This window comes from Neolamprologus multifasciatus, chromosome 22 (genome assembly GCF_963576455.1).
Source record: "Neolamprologus multifasciatus chromosome 22, fNeoMul1.2, whole genome shotgun sequence".
Lineage (NCBI taxonomy): Eukaryota > Metazoa > Chordata > Actinopteri > Cichliformes > Cichlidae > Neolamprologus > Neolamprologus multifasciatus.
In genome coordinates, this window is record NC_140459.1 from 17,854,365 (window position 1) to 17,876,370 (window position 22,006).

At 38.4% G+C, this 22,006-nt stretch overlaps 2 protein-coding genes and 1 long non-coding RNA gene across 3 annotated transcripts; all 3 read left to right on the plus strand.

The window, feature by feature from the left end:
* Positions 1–1,004: 1,004 nt before the first annotated feature.
* On the plus strand, positions 1,005–4,865 carry LOC146493304 (uncharacterized). The gene is made up of 2 exons (XR_014871812.1): positions 1,005–4,178; positions 4,795–4,865. It is a non-coding gene; the product is annotated as an uncharacterized LOC146493304 (long non-coding RNA).
* A 1,485-nt stretch (positions 4,866–6,350) lies between these two features.
* atp6v1c1b (ATPase H+ transporting V1 subunit C1b) lies at positions 6,351–17,698 on the plus strand. The gene is made up of 13 exons (XM_085147758.1): positions 6,351–6,519; positions 8,712–8,892; positions 9,015–9,082; positions 9,266–9,351; positions 9,477–9,571; positions 9,800–9,891; positions 11,525–11,623; positions 13,221–13,289; positions 14,328–14,420; positions 14,776–14,869; positions 15,106–15,203; positions 15,301–15,424; positions 16,792–17,698. Exons 2-13 carry the CDS (start codon positions 8,761–8,763, stop codon positions 16,888–16,890), a joined length of 1,149 nt encoding a protein of 382 aa, XP_085003884.1. The 5' UTR covers positions 6,351–6,519; positions 8,712–8,760; the 3' UTR covers positions 16,891–17,698.
* An 859-nt stretch (positions 17,699–18,557) lies between these two features.
* Positions 18,558–21,417, plus strand: LOC146493306 (uncharacterized). Its single transcript, XM_085147762.1, has 3 exons — positions 18,558–18,919; positions 19,153–19,277; positions 20,919–21,417. Exons 1-3 carry the CDS (start codon positions 18,781–18,783, stop codon positions 21,042–21,044), a joined length of 390 nt encoding a protein of 129 aa, XP_085003888.1. The 5' UTR covers positions 18,558–18,780; the 3' UTR covers positions 21,045–21,417.
* Positions 21,418–22,006: the final 589 nt, after the last annotated feature.

The following is a 22,006-nucleotide window of genomic DNA, read 5'->3' on the forward strand; positions in this document are numbered from 1 at the left end:
CATTTCCGAAAATTATACAGGCTGCAGTACATCTGTGATGTTTTTTCAGGTTGCATAACCATAAACTTTCCAAACAGGGCCACCCAGTAAATGAGCTCAAGAATACAACTGCTCCGTTTGTCAGGGAACAGCTCACACGCACTTTTGTGGTTGCTACAGAGCTATAGCTGCTATATTTTATATTTAGGAAAATATATTTAGGAAAATACTATGTATAGGGCATAAACGCTATGTAAAATCATAAACAGAATGTGAAAACAACATTTTCTAGAAAGCAGTAATTGTTTTTTAAATGTCACATTTGTCAAAAGATATCAGCTATCAGCATCTGTGTAATTTCCAGAGATAAATAGTATTGCTCAGGCGTGGCTGAAACTTTGCACCTGCTTTGTGTTTAGCTCAGCAGTTCGCTGTGAATGAACAATGAACACAACAGATTAAAATAACACATTTTCTTGATTTCTGTTGAATGCAGTATTTAAACGCTCTGTGACTGTGCCAGTAAGGGTCTGCTGTCTGCATCAAACTTGTGAGAAAAAGGAACAAAATACCTGAATATTACCACAGCAAGTTTTTACCACATTAGTGGAAAAAAACACACAGACCAGATGAAAATAGCTATCTGTGCAGAGTGTATACTCTTATATCTGTGGTTTTCATTTACTGATTATCTTCCAGTATTCTGTTTAGCCAAAGAGAAAGCTTCTGGTATTATTACCATTACGACTAAACACAAATGCACTGTAAAATGTAAGCAACCGTCTTTGCATATAAAAATCACACGGACAAGGCAGGAGATGTCCGACTATTAGTCGGAATTCAAAGTGGAATTATTTATAAACATATTAATGCAAATATAAATTATACTTATAGCCATGCTGTTCAATTTCCAAAGTACATTAAAAAACAATATGCAGTAAATATGCCATCACTGTGGATTCTTTGCACCTGTTGGCAAATACCTTCAGATTATTTGCTATCTTTATGAAAGTCAATGGTGACAAAACAAAGCACATTAAATTTACAATAGTATAATAGTATAATAGTGTGCTTTGGATTTCTGTTAATTGCAGCATTTCTGCCTGTAACCAATTCCAATTTGTTTGATCTTTTTCTTTGGTGTAGTGGTTTAAATACTTATCTGTAAAGAAAAGAAACTAACAGGCTGAATGGTGAACCACAGCTGAATAATATATTATCAAGTCCAAGTTATGTTTAGTCAGTTTTTTTCACTATTTTGTATTATTTTGTATTAATTGTTGTCTGTTGTGGCTGTATTGACAGTGTGCATGTAAAGATGGATGAATCCCCACTTCAGAATAAATCTAACTATGGGTTACCTGAAGCTGAACGTGCACCTGAGGCCAAACATTAGAGAATGTATGCATGGGAATAAGGCCCGCACTTGTTAAACTTGATTAAAAGGGTATCTAATTAAGTCATACCCACTCAACCTGCCCTGTCTTTAGGTAGCCACCTGAGTCTTTTCCTAAAGTTTTGCTTGGTGACTCACACTTTTATGACACTGAGAACACAAGACATGCAAACAAAACATGCTCCCCGTTTCAGTTGTACACGTTTTGGTATTGGGGCTTTCGTCACGTGATGAAATAAGATGTGAGAGTTTTTCAGAATGTTCTGTTCTTTGATCCTCAAGATCTGTCACGGTCTCTCATAGCCTTATTTTAGCTGCGATAATTTCAGCTTAAAAGGGATGTAAAATTAATTTCAACAAACACACAGTTCAGTATGACGCTAAAGCACTGGAACACTGCAAAGATAAGTGCGGAAACACAGCCTGCGGGCACTTTAGTCGTATGACTTTCTGTTGCACCCAACCAACGTGTTGCACGTCTTCACCCGTGTGTTTGTAAACAGCGTGGAGGTCCTAGAGCGCTTATCTTCGCTTTATGACGCTGCAGTAGACACAATGTTCACAAAACAGCATGACCCAGAAATGCTTAACCAAACAACATGGAAAGTCCCATCTGGAAGCACTGCAGTGATTCTATTTATGACCCTCGTCTGACCGGTGTTTTCAACTGTTTTGCACATATTGCAGAAACAGCTAAACAAATTACTGTACTTCTGAAAAATTACTCTAAAGCTTAATCTGAAACTTCAAAGTCTATTTGGGCAATTTGGACAAGAAAACCATCAACCGAAGTATAAAAGTATGTGCTTCAAGTTTCATATTGGGGCCCATGGGGTCAGGAGTAAATTAGATTTAGTCACTGTTTGTAGCAAATAAATTCAATTTACCACCATAACTAACAAATATTTTCAAAGTTAACACACTTTCCATTGTGTGAAGACTTCAGTAAGAAATCTGCAGGGATGTTTCATGTGCTCACTGCAGTTTAAGTAATGTTACTAGAAATATTAAGACAGAAATGGCAGTATCACATTTTAAAGGGCCCGATGACTAAAATGCACTCACTGGACACTGTGTTAGGTACACTTGCTCAACTGCTCATTAACACAAATATCTAATCAGCCAGTCACATGGCTGGAAATCAGTGCATTTAGGCACGTAGACAAGGTCAAGATCACCCACCGAAGTTTAAATTGAGCATCAGAATGGTGAGAAGAAAAGGTGATTTAAGTGACTTTGAACGTGGCATCGCTGCGGCTGTAAAATGGGCTGATTTGAGTATTTCAGGAACTCTACTGGGATTTTCCAAGGCAACAATCTCTGTAAGTGCAGAACAAAAAAGAAGCATCAAGCCTGAAAAACACACATTTAGAGCAGAGGAAAAGTATACAGTCTTTACTGGACTGTGTGCAGAAAAAGAAAAAAATAATAATTTCAACCTGTTTACCTTGCTTACCTTTTTATGCTGTACCTTTTTATGCCTTAACCTTCATAATTTGTGTCCACCACATTAATGTATTTGTGATTTAAAAGTTCAGTTTCTTCCTTTCTGTACCGACCTCTTGTGGTAAGATGTAATCATGTAACTTCTGTGCTGTCTTACTTGTCAGTTACTGCCTTTAGGTGGCACTGAATATCTATGAGACAGCAATCTTCAGGCATTGGTCATTTGTCAGTAACCTCTATCTCTATACAGTACACTGCATACTTAACCTTTTTGGACCTTTTTATGTTGCTAGGCATAGGCAGGATAATGGCATCACATCGAATTTTAAGTGTTAAATATACACAGTGACTGATTTTTATGTAAACAAAATAACCTGCTACTAAATAACCCTTTTGAAGTAACTCTCAGCAGTTATTTGGACACGAAATAGTTGGTAGACATGTTATTAACCCTATGAGAAAATTGTTACTTTTATTCAGGTACAGTGCCATCATAAGGCTACAGGAAACACTTTTATTCAAACACAATTTGTTGTCAAAATGGCTTTAAAAGAGATCTGTGGCAGTATGTCATAGCTCAGCTGTACTGAATAAAGCTCAAGTGTACAGGTGTAAAGAATAAATAAGACCTAGTTATGCTTGATTTAGAGAGAAACTTGACTAGAACGAAGCTGTTGTTTAGTTAGTATATCCTCGTGCAACAAGGACCTGTACCAGCAGACAGTTTCCTGCACAACGTTTATTTGTACAAGGACTTTATACAGTATTTCACTGCAGGCTTTCCAGCCCACTCTCTCGCTCTAGATCTGTGCTGGAATAATTTGCAAGTGCACGTTAGTGAGGCCCCTTCACTGTCCACTTTTAAATCACGTCTTAAAACCCACTTTTATTCTTTGGCTTTTAACCTCAGTGAGACTTAGTTTCTCTTGTAATGAAATTAGTTATTTAATTAATTATTTTACTTTTTCTTTTATTTATATCTTATGTACTTTTATTATATAGTTCCTATGTACAGCACTTTGTGTCAGCTGTGGTTGTTTTAAAGTGTTTTATAAATAAAGGTGATGATGATGATATGGTTCTTCGCTACATTAGCAATTGTAGTGAGCAGAACTAGTACAAAGTTTGCAATATTGTTGAGTAGAACTTTTAAAGGATTTTTCTTTTTGATTTCTGTCAGGATTGTCTGGACCATGTCATTTCTGATGCCACGGGAGAAGATGGCCTGGGTTTCTATTGATGTGATAGTTTTGGAGACTCGATCCAAAGGGATCAAGGAGGGGGAGGAGGGGGAGGAGGACGCTCCCAGAAGCCGTGCAGCATTCTAAGAACTACCCCTATTACCACTTCCTGTGCAGTGAGCAGTTTGGAGCAATGCTCCTGCTTCTTCTCTTTAAGGATTTCAATGTAATTTCTGACCACGTTGAGGAGTTTAGGTGTTCTGTAGAATAAGTTCAAGTTAAAAAGTTAAAAGAAGGATCTTTTAAACATATTTAAAGCATCACAGAAATACTGAAACACTGTAGCTGGACCGTTAACAAACGTATGTCAGATGTAACTCACTGAAATTTAGGAGGCATGGCCTCTGGAAATTTAAGGAGCATCCAGGCTTGAAACTCTATGTCCCTCATTTTATTAATAATGTTCACTACCCATACCTGAAACAGAAAACATATTTACAGTGCAGTTTTGTTTAGATATTATGTGAAAATAATGAAAAAAACAAATCTCCAAATTACTACAAGTCTTGTGAGTTTTCTAGTCTCACCAGTTTCAGTAGAGGTTTGGCTTCTTTTTAGTCAAAATCCTCAAGTTCAAACTCTCAAAGCCTTCAAAAGAAAACAAAACAGAGGTTTTCTCTCTGCATCTACACTTTAACACAAACAGACTGTCAGGTGTGACGGGGATGGTCTGTAGGTATCAGTGTAACTCACTGCTCTCTGAGTGTCTCTTTGCTCTTCTCCACCTCTCAGATTTCCAATAGTGATGTGTGATGGGATTTGATTCCCCTGCTGAAGTCTAAGAAACTCCATCATCGTTGCAATCTAAAAATAAAAGGAGCCATTTCATCAACACCACTCTCAGGTCCTCAGATATTACCTGATATTTTATGTCAACTGTGGGTCTTACCTGAGCCCTGTAGCCTGGAAGATACCAGCAGATCTTCACAGCCATGTTATAAATGGGTGTATTGAACAACACCTGTCAAAGAAATAAGAAGTTCCTTATGGCTACTTAAGTCGATTCTCAGTTTGTCAGCTTAAAAACTACATCAAATTCTTCAATTTGTTGAAATGCAGTACAAGCAAAAACTGTCACATACCCTGATGGGTTTGTAGATTCCTCTACTTGCTTCCATTGAAATGTTGTTGTTGTATCACAGTCGAGAATAAAAACTGTCAAATACACTCCAAAAATTGTGTAATGTAAAATGTCTCCGGACTGGTTGTTTGCTGCTCTTTGAGTTCAGCAGGAGGAGGTGAACCCACAGCTGGGAGTGGTTCCCTGGTGTCTTGGAGGATCTTACTTCAGGTTCATGATCATAATTATATTCTTTCTGGTCTAAACCTCAGACAAGAGCTGGTCAGATGAATTGAGTCAGCTTTCTGAAGTTCTGCTACAGAAAGGGAACAAGGACAGCCACACCTCCACCTTTATCTGACAACACATCTTTGACGATTTGTCTTCTCAGTATCATAATAATTATATTGTCAGAATATTTTTGGTTGCTAAAAACAACTAAAAGCATAAAATTCCGTTTTCAAAATTCAGTACTGATGTCCCACATTATGAAAAGTTAGCCCAAACAGTGTACAATGTTTTTTATTCTGTTGACCAACGTAAAAACTTTTCCAAAAAGCAATTAAAGAGATTAAACAAAGATATTTTGAACGGCATTTTGGAATTACCTGATTTAGCAGAGCTACTTACCCACTGTAGCTCCGTTCAAGGACTTGAATTAGGAGGGACAAGAAAAGTGAATTCAACTGACTCCAATCTACTGACATCTAATGGTGAGATTTTACATACTGTAACTTTAATGATACTTGAAAATAGCCCGGGCGCATGGCTGCTAGGTGAGTACACAGTCTGTGTAATATGTGAATAAAAATAAATATAAGCTTTACCCTCTTTTCCAACCAAAAGTTCCCAGTAGAGTTTTTGACCTTCATCTGTTTTCTTTCCGTTTTTGTTTTTAATATCTTACACACACACGCACACGCACGCACACACGAAAAACATTTATGACTCGCACTCTCACCTCTTACTTTAAGTAGCTTAGTATAATGTATCTGTTACTTTAGCAATTTTCTCCCACTTCCCCATTAGGTTGATCTCTTTTACCATTTATTTATTACCATCAACTATTTGCTCAGTATTAGTTTGATAAGTATTTTTTAAATATAAGGTAAATTTTACTTTTAATGAATTATACTTTATGCTTAAGTCTCCTTGTTCCTAGTACAACCTGCTTAAGACATGTTCCACTCAATCTCACGAGGAGTTGATCACGTGACGGCAGCCATTTGCGCGCGCGCAGATTTCCTCCTCTGATCAGCTGACTTTGAGTGAGATGCTCTGTTGAAGGAGCCCCGTGTGTCTAAAACCCGCTGTCATCTGCGCTATGTGCAGGAAACTGCCTGTGTTTGGCTGAAATATACCGAGTGGACTGCGCGCTGAAGCCGTTAAACGCGTCGGTGAGTACCGCGGTGCTTCGGTTAGTGACGTCGTGACACCGTGAGGCTACACTGATAAACAAGCTGCTGGCAGCAGCTGCAGCAAGCTAACACTGCATGAAACAGGTTTATTCTGCTGTCACTGATTTTTTTCTTCTTCTTTCCTTTCCCTGATACCGAGTCACAAATTAAAGAGCGGCGGTTTCTATTCATGTGGCGTTCTGTGTGTTTAATCAAGAGGAGGGTCGCTATTTAGCGGTCTGCATCAACAAGAAGTTGATCATATGACAGTCAGTCAGCAGACATGGAGACTTGTCTGTTTCTCCTGTGTAGCTGTGATGAAATCAGCCAGTTCTGTATGTCTGTGTGACTCTTTAAAACCAGTGGGAAATAATGAGGAAGTTCAAGATTCAGAACGAAATAAGAGTCAAAAGAGGAAGAAAGAGGAATTTTACATGACTCATTCAGTGTTAGTTTGACGTGTGTCTGTCTAATCCAAAGTGATCGGAAAGCATTGAGATTTTTCTTAATCAAAAGATGTGAGAACACAGTTTTTAATTAATTAATTAGAGTTATTAATTTGATCTTTTGTATTTGATCTGTATTTCTTAAACTTTATACCGATAATGTTTGCTCACATCTTCTGAGCGGGCCTCCTTAACTTTGAGAGAAGAATACAGATCCAGCAGTGATACTGACTTAAAGTGCTCTGCCTGTAGTGAATCAAGAAGCTAACTGTACGTCCAGAAAAACAGAATCAACTTTTTGGGATTTTCTTACCTGGATGATTGAGCATGCATTTGAACAATTTTAGTTACAACATCAACAACATGGTTCGTTTTTAGCAAAGACTGCACAACACTAGGTGGCTGTAGCTCAGGAGTTAGACCAGGTGTTCTAATAATCAGAAAGCTGGATGTTTGATCTCTGACTGCTCCAGTCTGCATGCTTTAGCAAGATACCAAACCCCGAGCTTCTCTCTGATGCATTCATCAGAGTGTGAATGTCAGATAGGAACCATTTAGGAAAAAGGGCTTGTGTGAATGAGGCATGTATAGAGCGCTCAAGTAAAGTGGGGAAGCATTATATAAAAGACAATACATTTACTTTTCATTGTGCACATAGCTGCTAACTCCTTTGTAATCTCAAACCCTTTGGCTATCCTGTGTGCAAAGATGAATAATTGGGCTGTGTTGCGGACAAAAAGTTAAAATTGTCCGCTTCGTATTTTTAACTGAAGCTCCAGATTTCCAGCAATATGCTCGAACCATCTTGTTCTGGTTCACCTGGAGAGGGTTATATTCTCAAATCTTTCTTTTTTTCTCAAGGCACATTAGTTCAGCTGTCTTCCACACACTCTAGTAAACTCCATCAGAAGCTGGATAACTTGTGTTTTTGCGATTTTTGTGGGAAATCACACAGCTGGTCTTCACTTCCTGGATGAGCTTGTTGCTTGTTGCTTTTACAGCTTTGTTGGCTAAATGTCAGACGTCCGTCCCCGCTATGCATCAGTCAAGTTCTTGTATTTTTCAGTGTGTTTAGTCTCATAATTGCGATTTAGACTGTAATCCTTAAACAACAATTTGCTCTCCACAAACTAAACACACAGCTTTACCTCTGACTTCAGTCCATGTCTTATTAAAAACTCTACACTCATCTTTCAGTACTAGCAAACTCACATTTCTCATAAATGTTGGTTCCAAAGCAACATTTACATTTATGCTTGCATAAACATAACTATGTACATTAAAAAAGAAGTAGCAGTCAACTTCAAAATAAAGGCAGCAAATTTGTATTGCGTATCCCCACAAAATCAGAAAAAATTGTAAGCTATTATCTCATTACAGCTTATGGTGAGGAATTTATCAAAGAGTGTTTTGAGACTGATTACTGACTGTATACTTATTTATATTTTAATTCTAATTTCCCACCAACCTCAAATGGGCCAATCAGGAAAAACCAATGGCTTGGATATGGCCTTCGGGCTGTACATTGCCCAGGTCTGGTCTAAAGGTAAAAGTAAAAGGTAAAAGCCATGCATTCATATGTTAATTAAGTAAAGATGCAAAATGAATAACCTGCCTCCAAAGCATTAGATAAGTATTATTATATTATCAGATTAGGATTTTACTGGAGCATTTCTGGTAGTGCTGCCCATTCACTAAATCGAAAACATAACATGAAAAAATTAAATCTTGTTATTTCACCTTCAGTAACTTCCTTACATCAGCGGCACGGGGGACAAAATTCCTGCCAGCAGCCATGACAGAATTCTGGTTGATCTCGGCTCCCGGGGAGAAGACCTGCCAGCAGACCTGGGACAAGCTGATGGTGGCCACTACGCGCACCAACAACCTCTCCACTAACAACAAGTTCAACATCCCTGACCTCAAGGTGAAAACCCCCCAAAACACAGCAGTCCTCTGTGGCTAAGGCCTCAGTGAGGAATGCATAGGTGGACACCAGCGTGGCCTTTTTTGCCTTTTTGCTTATGTTTTCTCGTCTACCTCTAACAGGTTGGGACTCTGGATGTCTTAGTGGGCCTGTCAGATGAGCTGGCTAAACTAGACACTTTTGTGGAAAGGTAAAGTTTACTGAAACATGACAGAGTTTTGTGTAATGTGTTTGTCAGGCAGCGGAAGAGTTGGGAGCTCAGTTTTATAAAGAGTGAAAGGAACATTTAGATAGAATCATGCTAATTGCTGTTTAGTTTTTCTGCTCTCTCTGCTCGTTTTCTATTCACTACTCATCCTGAAATCGGATGCAGTGTGGTAAAGAAGGTTGCTCAGTACATGGCCGATGTTCTGGAGGACAGCCGAGACAAAGTCCAGGAGAACCTGTTGGCCAATGGAGGTAACCTCTGCTTACATAATCAGGCAGTTTCTCAGAAAAACAAGTCTATTTGCTTTACAGCTATTAAAGTATATGGAAATGGAGATTGATGCTGATGTCTTTGATCTTGTTTCTACTTGATACAGTTGACCTGGTCACCTATGTCACCAGATTTCAGTGGGATATGGCGAAATATCCGATCAAACAGTCTCTGAAAAACATCTCGGAGATCATTTCCAAGGTATAATCAACTCTTAGTAAATTAATTATTAATGCCTTGTGTTGTATATCCCTATGATAAATTTGTTGTTTTGTCTAAGTTTTGGTTGCTGAAGTCCTGGTTGATGAGTTGAGATTTCATCTATTGTATTAAGACATAAATTGTCCCAGTGTACACTGACTATATCAGATTTTTCCAGCTGCACTGATCAGCGATGATGTATTCACCCATACCTGCTTGGTTTTCTAGCAAGTGACTCAGATAGACAACGACCTGAAGGCCAGAGCTTCGGCTTACAACAATCTAAAGGGAAACCTGCAGAATCTGGAGAGGAAGAATGCGTGAGTAAAACAGCCGTCATTAGCACAGACGTTTGTGGACGCGGTGGACGAGTAGCTGTTGTTGTTGTACTTGTTTCAAGTCTGCTTGGAGTCCATCTGTGCATGGTTGAAGAGTTGTGTGTGATTACAAGGAATTTAACCCTTTAAAACCGATCGGAGCGGGCACGCTCTGTGTTGCATAACTATTTTTAAATCCCGGTAGCTCTGCAACCACGTAAGCTAGCGCAATAATTTTTTTTGCATATGAAACCGGAGGAGTTGTACTTACATCTTATGCCATCAGCTTGTCTTCGGTCACAGTTTCCTTCCACATACAGCTTTGCAAAAACTGCATAACAAGCACTTGCAGCAACAAAAACATAATATTCCAGAAACAGGCTTTGCCGATCCGATCAGCTGTTCATAACACTTCCTACGTCCATCAGCGCGAACTATCGCATGTCCGCCATGACCTGCCTGAAACCGAAAGTGACATCATTTTGTGGAAATGTAGTTTTTTACCATATAGCCTCATGAGCCTATACTGGTGTTTTTAAAAGTTATCTTTGACTTTATGACTTTCTGTGTGGTTTCTGGGATGCTTAGGATTCATATTGCACTGCTGGAAATAGTTTATTTTGATGCATATGCTGCTTTTTTGCAAATTTGCACTATAATATTTATTTTCGTTTTTCCTGCAGTATATAAAAATTGGTGTATTTCAAAAATAAAACTATGAAGACACTCAAAATAAATTTCCTGTGGTGGGAAACTATTTTGTGCAACTTTTTTGTATTTACAGTTTTGAGGGATAAGCCTCTTAAATTTCTCTAACTAGACATATATGTTGAAAAACAAAAACGATTTTCAATTTTTTTGTAGTTTATTGCACTTTTTTGCAATTTATATAATTACTATGCACTTAATGCAGACATATTATTAAAATTTAGACTGTAATGGTTGTATTGATGTATAGCAACTTGAAATGCTCCCAAAAATGGCTCCACAGCATGTAAAAATATAATATAAGCTCTGGCTGACTTGGTTCTATGGTAGGTCTTAAAGGGTTAAAGGGCACATAGTCATCTGCACTGAGCCTCGTAATGAAATGTGTGTCCCTCAGACCACAGCGCACCCCTGCATAAATATGGGCCTATGTTGGCCCAGCGCGCTCATGCAAAAGAGATTATTCATCTCACAAGAGTCACTTTTGGTTAAGTGAAAGTTAACAACAAAAACAAAAACCATGCTTTTTTTTTCATTCATTGTGTTTCATTGATATTGTGGAATTGGGTGCTCTGCATTACGAGCTTTTACACATGGACTCTCTCTCTCTCTCTCTCTCTATATATATATATAGATATATATCTATATATCTATATATATATATATATATTTTTTTTTTAAAAAGCTGGATTTAGAGTTGCACTGAAAATTTGTATGTATGTGCATTTTTGTCACATGTATAGGATTTTTTTTTTCTCATCACTGTAGAGTAAAACAATGTTTTAGGTTGTTGCCCGAGCATAATGTGAAAACATCTTCCTTTTCAGCATAGCTTTAATAATGTTAACAATACTGATTGTATGTAACTTTATTCAACATCTTCTCTGTTTTCATGTGCTCTGAGTATATGCATGTGTCTTTCTTCTAGGGGGAGCTTGATGACCAGAAGTCTGGCTGACATAGTGAAGAAAGAGGACTTTGTGCTGGACTCAGAGTACCTGATTACCATGCTGGTGGTCGTCCCAAAGTAAGTGCACCAGCATCATTGCATGCAGTGTGTGTGTCTTGTGAATACTTATTTCTTGAGCGCTTGTATTCATGGTACAATCCCAGTTCCGAAAATGTTGGGACGCTGTGTAAAATGTGAATAAAAACAGAATGCAATGATTTGTAAATCTCATAATTTCCACATTTTATTCACAGTAGAACACAGAAAACATCAAATGCTTAAACTATGAAAATGTACCATTTTAATATAAAATAAGTCATTTTGAATTTGATGCCAACAAGTGTCAAAAACAAGGCCATGTCTAAAAAAAGACAAAAAAACCTAACTACTGTGTCGCATGACCTTGACAAGGAGGCATGTCAAAGGATATTGCGTCCATGTTTTGCAAGGCCAATATACCCATAACTCAGAGCAAAAAAAGTTTAAGGTGAACTGAGGCCAAAACAACAAATAAAACCTTTTAAGGAACACTGCTACCTAATCCCTACATGAAGCAAAACCAAACAAAGAGTGTGCTAAACTCAATTCACTAACAAGCCAGAAACGAAGAGGGAGTTCAGCCCTTCTGCTTTAGTGATACACACACAGTGAGTGAGTTAAGCGATATACAAAATATAAACACCAGCTAACAGTCAGAGGGTCTAGCAGAACTAATGTGTCTACACAAAAAACATGCACAAAACTATCAAAGGTTTGGAGGCCGAGGACAGGACCAGAACGCTGCTACTGCCATTTCTGCTAGGAAAGTGCTGCTGGAAGTAGGATTTTTTATGTTATTTTATTTTTTGAAATACCAGATGTTGATAGGGACCAATCAGCAGCTGGCGGAAACCTGCATAGAGAGGCTCAAAGATCCTCAGAGGTTGAGAGGTCACTCTCCTATATATAAAGCAGTGCCGAGAAACAACACTAACCATGTTCACGTGTGGAGTCTTTGCATTTGTAGATGGCGCAATAAACTGTTTTCACAGATGGTGATTTCTGGAAGGGTTCCTGAGCCCACGCAGTTATTTTAATGACAGAATCGCATGTTTTTAATGCAGTGCTGCCTGAGACACTGAAGATCACGTGCATCCAATACTGATTTTCAACCTTTTTCCTTGCACACAGAGATTTCTCTTCTTTCAGTCATTGTTGATATTATGTATTGCAGGTGATATGTTTAAAGAAAGTCTTCACAATTGTATGTTGAGAAAACAGTTTCTTTTAACCACCACTTGCATTTAATTTTCCAGCCGTTTGTTGCCTTTTTTTGAGATGCTTTGATGCCATCAACCTGAAAATTAGCTTATATTTTAATTAAATTGTCCATTTTGTCATTGTAAACATTTGATGTTTTGCATGTCCTACTGTAAATCGTGGGGTTTATGAGATTTGCGTAATAATTGCATAAGGTTTTTATTTATATTTTACACAGGGCTCCAACGTTTTTGGAATCTGGGTTGTAGACAGTGTGAAGACGTTTTGTGATCATTAATTTATGAGCAAGTAATTTCATAACTGTACAGAATTTGGCTGTGGAAAAGGTTCAATTATTAATTTTGGTCTGAGAATGTTTTTTATCAAAATAAAATAAAAGTCAAAGATGTTATTTTCTCATTTCCACCCTCATCAGGACGAGCTACGCTGACTGGCAGAAGACATACGAAACGCTGGCTGAAATGGTCGTACCACGCTCCACCAAGTAAGTCCTCTCTAGACACTGCTAAATACAAAAGGTACAAGAAAGGTCTGCTTTTAGATATATTTGTGCATGTCATGAATTGCACATGGCTGTTCCATGTTATTATGATAACAGTTGAGGTAGACCAGAATTTTTACTTCCTGTGTCTTCTTCTGAGTTTAACTTTGTGCTTGACTCTGATTAAAACTGGAACCACTTCACGTGTGAACTGTAAAAAATTATTTGACCCGTATTAGAATAGAAGACATTACGTGGTTGACCTGTAGAAGGCAATTGACCCTGTGTCAACACGGCCAGGTGATTTAGGACATTGTGTTTAGACTTTCTGGGCAAATGTGACCTCAACATCCTGATGATCCAAATCTGGAGCTGTCTCAGCAGGAAGACAGTTTGCATAGTTTGATTAAACAGAGTTTATTCTTAGCTGAAAATATTCTCCAGTGTTGATTTCTATGGTCACCAGTGAGGGATGTTTCACTTTATAGTATAATTATAGTTATAGTAAATCCAACTTAACAGGTATCACCAGTTCTGTTTTTTTAACTCCTCTAAACTGGCATGGTGGTAAGACAAGCCAAAGTGTATCAGTTTTTCCCAACCTTCTCAGTGTCTGGTTTAACATGAATTTCTGTATTTTTCTTCTTCAGTCATTTTTATTTTCTGACAAACTGAACTGTTTTTATTAAAGTGTAGTCCAACTTAACTGAGTGCAAACACGTGTGGACTGTTGTACTATTACAGGTATTTTAAACAGTCCAATTTGCAAAGTTGCAAAAGTCGGCAGCTGAAGAAAGTAAATTACTGTTAAATAAAATAAACGTAAAAATGTTGTTTTATTGAAATGTATTATTTTTATACTAAAAAGTTTGATTTGCATTTGAAATGTATTTTTATTATATTACATAATGTTTATTTTATGATCAAATATAAATGTATTGAATCTCTGTGTGGTTGCATTGTTGCTCCACAAACACAAATACTCTGCTGTATTGATATTTATTTTCCCACACCTCTTGTGCATTCTGTCCTCATCTCCAGGCTGCTGTTTGAAGACAGCGACAGCGGTCTGTTCAGTGTCACCCTCTTCAGGAAAGCTGTAGATGACTTCAAACACAAGGCTAGAGAAAACAAGTAAACTAATCCACTTCTGTTTACTCAAAAGAATATGAGCTTTTCAGAGTTAATGTCTAAAGCTTATGTTGCGTGTTGCACTTGATACACTCCAGCCAATCCAGCTTTGTGTTTTCTCTGAATGACAAATGTTTCCTTTAGTTATAAATGCTCCATAAATAGATAAGTGGCTCATGAGGATTGAAGTAGGCTGTGGTTGTGCACGACTGTGTGTGCGAAACATATTTTGTGTGTGTGTGTGTGTGTGTGTGTGTGTGTGTGTGTGTGTGTGTGTGTGTGTGTGTGTGTGTGTGCTTGATTATACTCATTTCTGTGAAAGCTGATAGCCATCTCTCTGCTGTGTGGCCTGGCTCAGGTTTACAGTGCGGGACTTCCAGTACAATGAGGAGGAGATGAAGGCAGACAAAGAAGAGATGACACGCTTGTCCACTGACAAGAAGAAACAGTTTGTATGCCTGCTGCTTACTTCAGTAACAATGTGTGTAGTTAGTGGAGCTCGCTCTGTACAGAAAGAATTGCTTTTGTAGTACATCTGTACATCCTTTTGCAACTGCTGTTTATAGTTATAGTTAACTAGTAATCAGAAAGTAAGCATGCTGTTTCATTTTCATATTGCTGTGGTATTTATCACCCTTACTTTTAAGAATGGTAAAAAATTGATGATATGTTGTTGCATTCAATCTAGGGCCCTTTGGTACGATGGCTGAAGGTGAATTTCAGTGAGGCCTTCATCGCGTGGATTCACATAAAAGCTCTACGCGTGTTTGTGGAGTCGGTGCTCAGGTGAGTTGTCTTGCAGGAGATTATGAATTTATTAATGTAAAGGTGTGCATCCTTTACCATCAGGCTCTCGAATTCATGGTTACCTTGTATTTCATAGATATGGGCTGCCAGTCAACTTCCAGGCTATGCTGCTTCAGCCCAACAAGAAGAACATGAAGAAACTCAGAGAGGTGCTGTACGACCTGTACAAGCACCTGGACAGCAGTGCTGCAATCATTGACGTGAGTCTCAGCAGCACATTTGTTCATTACTTACCTGTTTTGGTTTTTTTTTTTGGTTTTTTTTTGGCAGTGTTAAATGATGTAATCTGAGGACTGTGTTATACAGTAAAGTAAGAATCCACCACAGATTATGACCTCGAGTCTAAATGACCTTTATACTAAAAACACAGACTGTATAAAGGATGAATGCAGCCACCATGAGGTCACCAGTTTGTTTGTGGACACCTAAAAATGCAATTTTGACCTCACTCAGACTGGCCTAGAGGCCAGTTCATGACCCCCTGGCAACCATTTGTTCATCTTCAGAGTAAAAGTTGTGCCTTAGCACTGCAGCCTTTGAAGGTGACTGGTTTCCATTTCCAGTTTCTGTCACAGTTGTTTTTGGAGTGGCTAAAGGAGGTAGAGCAGGTCAGCTACTAATCTTAAGGTTGGTAGTTTGATCCCGGGCTACTCCAGTCTACAAGCCAAAATATCGTTGGGTAAGGTACTAAAACCCAATTCATTCATCCCAGTTTGAATGTGCATGTGAGTAGGTAAATGAGATGTGTTGCGTAAAGCACTTTTGAGTGATCGCGTAGAGTAGAAAAGAGCATCCATGCTTCCATGCTAGCTGCAGGTGACTGCAGCAACTACTTGCCAACTGGTTGGGGAATGCACATTTTTCCCAGCGGCCTTCGGTTGCGTGGTGGAGGAGAGATAACTGACTGATCACTGACCGGTCTCTAGGCCTGCATGATGCATTCATTAGTACTAGTTAACTGGTTTCAAAGTAAATGCCGGCAACAACTGGCCAAGGGACAAAGGGTTGCTGATTGGTCTTTAGGACTATGTGACTGAGGCATTGGGTGGGTGAGTGAATCATGAATCATGAATGGGAAAATTGGGCAATGGAGACAAATGTTTTTTGTCCAAGTAACATGGGAATTATTATTGTTTTTTTTAAAATAGGATGGAGACTGACTCACTTACAAGGGCACCCTTAAGTGGTCACTAGAGGAACTGCAGGGTTTTTTTGTGTTTTGTTTTGTTTTGTTTTTTTCATTTTTCAGTTCTAGAGATGCCTGCTGGGCCACAAGACACATGGACAGCATATTGTAATAATTAAACTTAGGCACAGATTTTTTTTTTTTTTTTTTTTTCGCCTTCGAACAAAGCCGGACTAAACCCTGGAGTACGTGCTGCACGGGGTGTATCTCCTTGGGAATCATCCACCTCCCCTTTTTTTTTTTTTTTTTTTTACATCCTTCAATTAATATAAATAACAATCTGTTGGTTGTAGCTTTATTTAAGTGAGGAAAAAATATTTTTCCAGAGAGAATGATAATGTATTGTCACATTCTCTTATAATTACTGTTCTCTGCCTTCAGGCCTCCATGGACATCCCAGGGCTGAACTTGAGCCAGCAAGAGTACTACCCCTATGTTTACTACAAGATCGACTGCAACCTGCTGGATTTCAAGGTCTAGATACATTATCATCACGTGCAGGAGTGTTCTGATGTGACACTTTCACATCCACAAACCTTAAATTATTTTTACTTTTTTTGGGTTCTTCCTTCCTTTCCTGTGTTTTATGTTCCTGGTACATTCCTGGGCCTCCTCCCTTATAAGTTGTTAGGAATCAGAGTGCTGATTAGCGATTATACTTAGGATCTGTTTTAGAGGTAAACTGGTCTCTAATCACAACTTATGTTCCAACATACTTAAATGAGAGCTAACTTTTTTGTTGTCTTTTTCTGTTTGTACCACACTACTTAAGTAAACAGCTTCCTCCATCTCAATAGTTGGTATTCCCTCATTGCTTCAAATGCTATGTAAAATACAGTGTTTTTACTGTCACTACTTCTATACCCTACTTGTTAAAATTAACATGAAAGGTATATGTGGGGTAAGTGGGAATAAAAATAAATAAATAATTAAATCAGTGTGCGTGTTAACTACAGTATTTATTTCAAGCCTCCAAAATCAGTAAATATGTTTGTTCAGTTTTTTAAAAGTGACGTGTTTATAGCTCCCTGTAAGGAATGCCTGTTTGTAAGTAGATGTTGACAGTTGTTTCTGCTTCTCAAGCTAAAACCTGTGAAACACTGAAACTGGTCATTTTACAGTACAAAGAAGCAATATGTTCGCTGATCTTATGCTCCTGTGATTTCTGTATATCAAGCTGTTTGAAAACAATGAATAATGTGTATATGTGCAAATACTGTATTGACAGTATATCTATAAATTAAAACACATATTTAAATAAATGTGAAATTAAATACTCTATGAAACATCCTTGACTTTGGCTTTTTATGCTGTGTAAATCTGCTCAATAAAGTAATGGGGGAAAAAAGATAAAGGCTAAGTTGTTAAGGGGTGTGATGATTTATGAGGAAATAACATCTCTCTGAAATAAAGATGTGGTTTTAGGTACTACAAGGATCATTTTAAGGTTACTGTTGATACAAGATACACTTTTTGTTAGTGTATCTTAAAGATAAAACATACACTAATCAGAGACAAAAACAACCATGTGCAAAATGACCAGACTCTTCAAAGAGATGCAAAACAAAGATAAATGAATGCAAATTGATTCCAGTGACAATGCTGAGGGATATCAGGAGGGTGTGAGGTTTTGTCGTACATGCTTATTCCAAAGTGCATCTTATTTTCTCTTTGTGCATGTATATGCACGTGTTTTTACACAAAGATGCACATCAAGCTCATAATGGTTCACATGTTTGTTTTTTCTCATCTTTTTTGTGTCTTTTACAAAATACCTACTCTACATATTCAGTGTTTCTTAATAAGAAGGAGCATATTATTCATTTTCTGTTACCAAACACAGCTATCCATCCACACACGCATATTTTGTGGGCATGTTTACTCTGATCATAAAGTATTTTAAGCCATTTAAAGCTTCATTATTATCAAATGCAGATCCCCCTATAAAAAGTCATTTATTGGCGCCTTATTAAATATAAAAACTGGCATCCACGTTTTGTTGTTGATCGTAAAGATTTAACTCGATAAATTTCATTAAACACAGAAAGAGCAGTTTCGTTTGGCACACACGTATCCACGTTGATGATGAGGATGCTGGCCGTAGTGATGATGCTGACAATAGCAGCTGTTGATTTCCCTCGTGGCCAATCAGGAGCCACTTTAAGCTCCGCCCTCTCCGGGTGACGCAGGTAGCTCGTGCTGGTCAGCTGGCACTGCTGTTTGAGAAGAGCAGCAGCTTCAGAGCCGCCGACTGATGATGGAAACACGGATGGAGCTTTAGTAGAGAGCCAGGGAGGAGATGCTGCGGATGCTGTGAGACAAAGCGAGCCGTGTTTAAGCCCGCGTCAGCCTCAGCTACACCTGCCGTGGATGATTATCTCGATGGGTTGTGGAGGGAGTAGGGCGGACGCGATCATCGAGCCGAGGTACCATGAAAGCTGGACAAGAGAAACAGAATCGACATGGCTTACTAACACGGATGTAGAGACCCCTCTTCCAGTAGCAAACAGTAAGAGCCTCCGTCATCTCTAAAATAATGAAGAGAAAGATCTTCCATTAAGATGCAAATCCAAATGCATTCTCTTTAGGTGCCATATATGCTGACAGGGTGCAGCCACAAGCTAAACAAACCACTCACACCACAACTTGACCGAGCTGACACAGCCATCGCAGCCATCTCTGCTATCTTGTTTTCATGTTTGAAAGAGTGCCACATTTCAAACACTAACCACTGCCCTGTAGGTAAACCTCTGGAAGCCAACATAAGGGAGAAGAGGATGGTGAACACGGGCACCCAGTGTGGGAAGCAGGCCCTCACCACCAGCAGCTCCAACCACCAGAGGAGACCCAGACGCTCTTTTAGTGATGTAGGTGTCACTGGTAGCAGGTACTGGCATGTGTGAGTCCTAAAACATCTTTGCACACATGGTCATGAGCAGGATTTGAGCACCACCAGTAATGCCACATACCAAACCTGCAAAATCACCTCATCGTCATTAAAGTGTAACTATATTCATCATTAGCTTTTAACATGTTTACATAGAGCGCAGCTAGAGAAGCTTAATCAGCTCGAGCCATCCACATGCCATTTATGCAAGTTCCTCACAGCATTGTTTGCAATTTTACATAACAATAATGTTCATAGCTGATTTACAAGACAGCTATAAGCAAATAATTAAACAGTATGATATGCCATTTCATTGTTTCTTCACAGTCAGATTCAACATTTATTAATAACAGTTATTTAAAAAATGTAAGATATTCCTAATATTTCTGATTTAACTTATTCTAGTGAGATTTTTTGCATTTGTTTATAGTACACACCAGAAACTCTTTGAGCTAATCGTGCTGTTTTTGCTGTGGGAAATTTTGTAAAGACACTTAAATATAGTTCACACATACTGTCTCACTTACTGCTCATTCATTATGTTACAAAATGTCAGTTCATCTGACCTTCGTCAGGTATAAAATTAACATCCCTCCATTATCATTTACACTCACTGGCCACTTTATTAAGCACACCTGTTCAGCTGCTCATTAATGCAACAAATCAGCCAATCACATGGCAGTAACTTAATGAATTCAGACATGTAGACATAGTCAAGGCGGCCTGCTGAAGTTCAAACTGAGCACCAGAATGGAGAAGCAAGGTGATATAGGCGACATTAATTATGACGTAATTGTTGTCAACATGAAGGTATGGATCCATCTTGCCTTGTATCAAAAGTTTAGGCACCATGGTGTGGGGGATATTTTCTTGGCACACTGTGAACCCACAGTACCAACAGACCATTGTTTAAATGTCATAGCCCACCCAAGTATTGTTGCTGACCATGCCCATCTTTTTATGACCACAGTTTACCCATCTTCTGATGGCTTCTTATAACATATCACGTCACAAAGCTCAGATGATCTCAAACTGGTTTCTTGAAGAAGACAATGAGTTCAGTGTATTCAAATGACCTCCAGAGTCTGCAGATTTTAATCCAATAGAGCAGCTTTGGGATGTGGTGGAACTAGAAATTCACATCATGGAGGTGAAGCAGACAAATCTGCAGCAGCTGCGTGATCCTGTCGTGTCAGTATTGACCAAAATCCTCCGAGGAATGTTTTCAGCAACTTGTTGAATCTGTGCCTTGAAGAATTACGACCGTTCTGAACGGGGTACTAGCAAAGTGTACCTAATAAAGTGATTGGTGAGTTTATCTTTTTAAAAAGGAAAAGTAATAACAGAAACTCTTTTTTGTGAGGTTTAAATTGAAAATATTTTTGTTGTTTTAAAAACTGAAATAAGCTTTAAAAAAAGATCTGAAAAATTATTTTATCTTACCAATTATATTTCAGTTTTTCTAAATGACAGTTAAAAAATAAAATATGTATTAATAATTTAACCTTCCACACATGGAAGAACCTCAGTGACTCACCTCTCAATTGGCCATCTTTGCCCACTCGCTGTTTGTCTAGTGCGGTGACATTTAAATGAAGTGGCATTCCAAATCTTTTCACAGCAATCTACTCGTGACTCCAAAAGGAGGTCATCAAAGGAGGCCAGCGCTTTGTCTAAGGATGGGCAGCCGATAAGCGCCAACAGCAGTGACGATCCAGAACCTGAAAACGCCTCTGACGAAAGATGAACCTCCACAAGGAGGAAGACGGATGTAGATGCGAGTGCCTCTCCAGAAAACAAGATGGAGATTTGAAGACGTGCGTGGCTGATTTTATTTATTTATTTTTATTTTCTATTTTTTTTTGCAAGATCCTGGCTGTTGTTTGCAGTGATTTACAACACAAGCACCTGCAAACGTCTCCATCCAAAGACCTGTGGATGCTGCATCTTCGTTGTGCCATTGCAAATGCATGTGCGAAGAAGAGAGTGGGTAACGAGCAATGTTCACACTTTACACCATGCTTCTCTCCCATGCTTATGGTGCCAGTCAGGGAATGTGTCACTGTGTTCAGCCAGTGTGAAGAAAAAAAAACAACAAAAAAGAAGAAAAGAAAAAAAGAGCAGATTGTCCCATATGCACATGATAATTACAAGCAGTGTGTTCTGTGTGAGGCCTTCCTAAGAATTTGCTTCAGTTCTTTGTGCAAGTATACTCCTTTTGTTGTGAATGATTATCAGTAGTATGGGAACTAATACCGATGCTGTTTAACCTCAGTCAATGCTGTAAGTAATTTTCATTTAAAAGAACCAGAAGTGCTGTTTAGAAGCTGAGACTTGGAGGCGTGAAGCTCGAAGGCTAAAGACTGCCTTTTCCAGCCTTTCGCAAGACATACAAACACATCCGCATGTGCCTACAATTAATCCTGATTCAAAGTGCTGTTGTGTTCTCTTTCAGAGTTTGATTTTGAAAGTTTGCTTTATACTGTTGTGTTCAATACTTCTACTTTATTCTCTGTTACGTTGTAAAATGCACACTTTATATTTAGTATTGTAACATGTAAATTTTTTTGGCTTAATACCGGTCTGCATGTATAGATCGGTGCTATGTTAATTTAATCAAAGTCTCTGCCCAAACTTGATCAATAGCAAGCCATTAAAAAAAAAAAATCAATTAAAAAAAAAAAAGCCTATCCAACATATGTAAATACA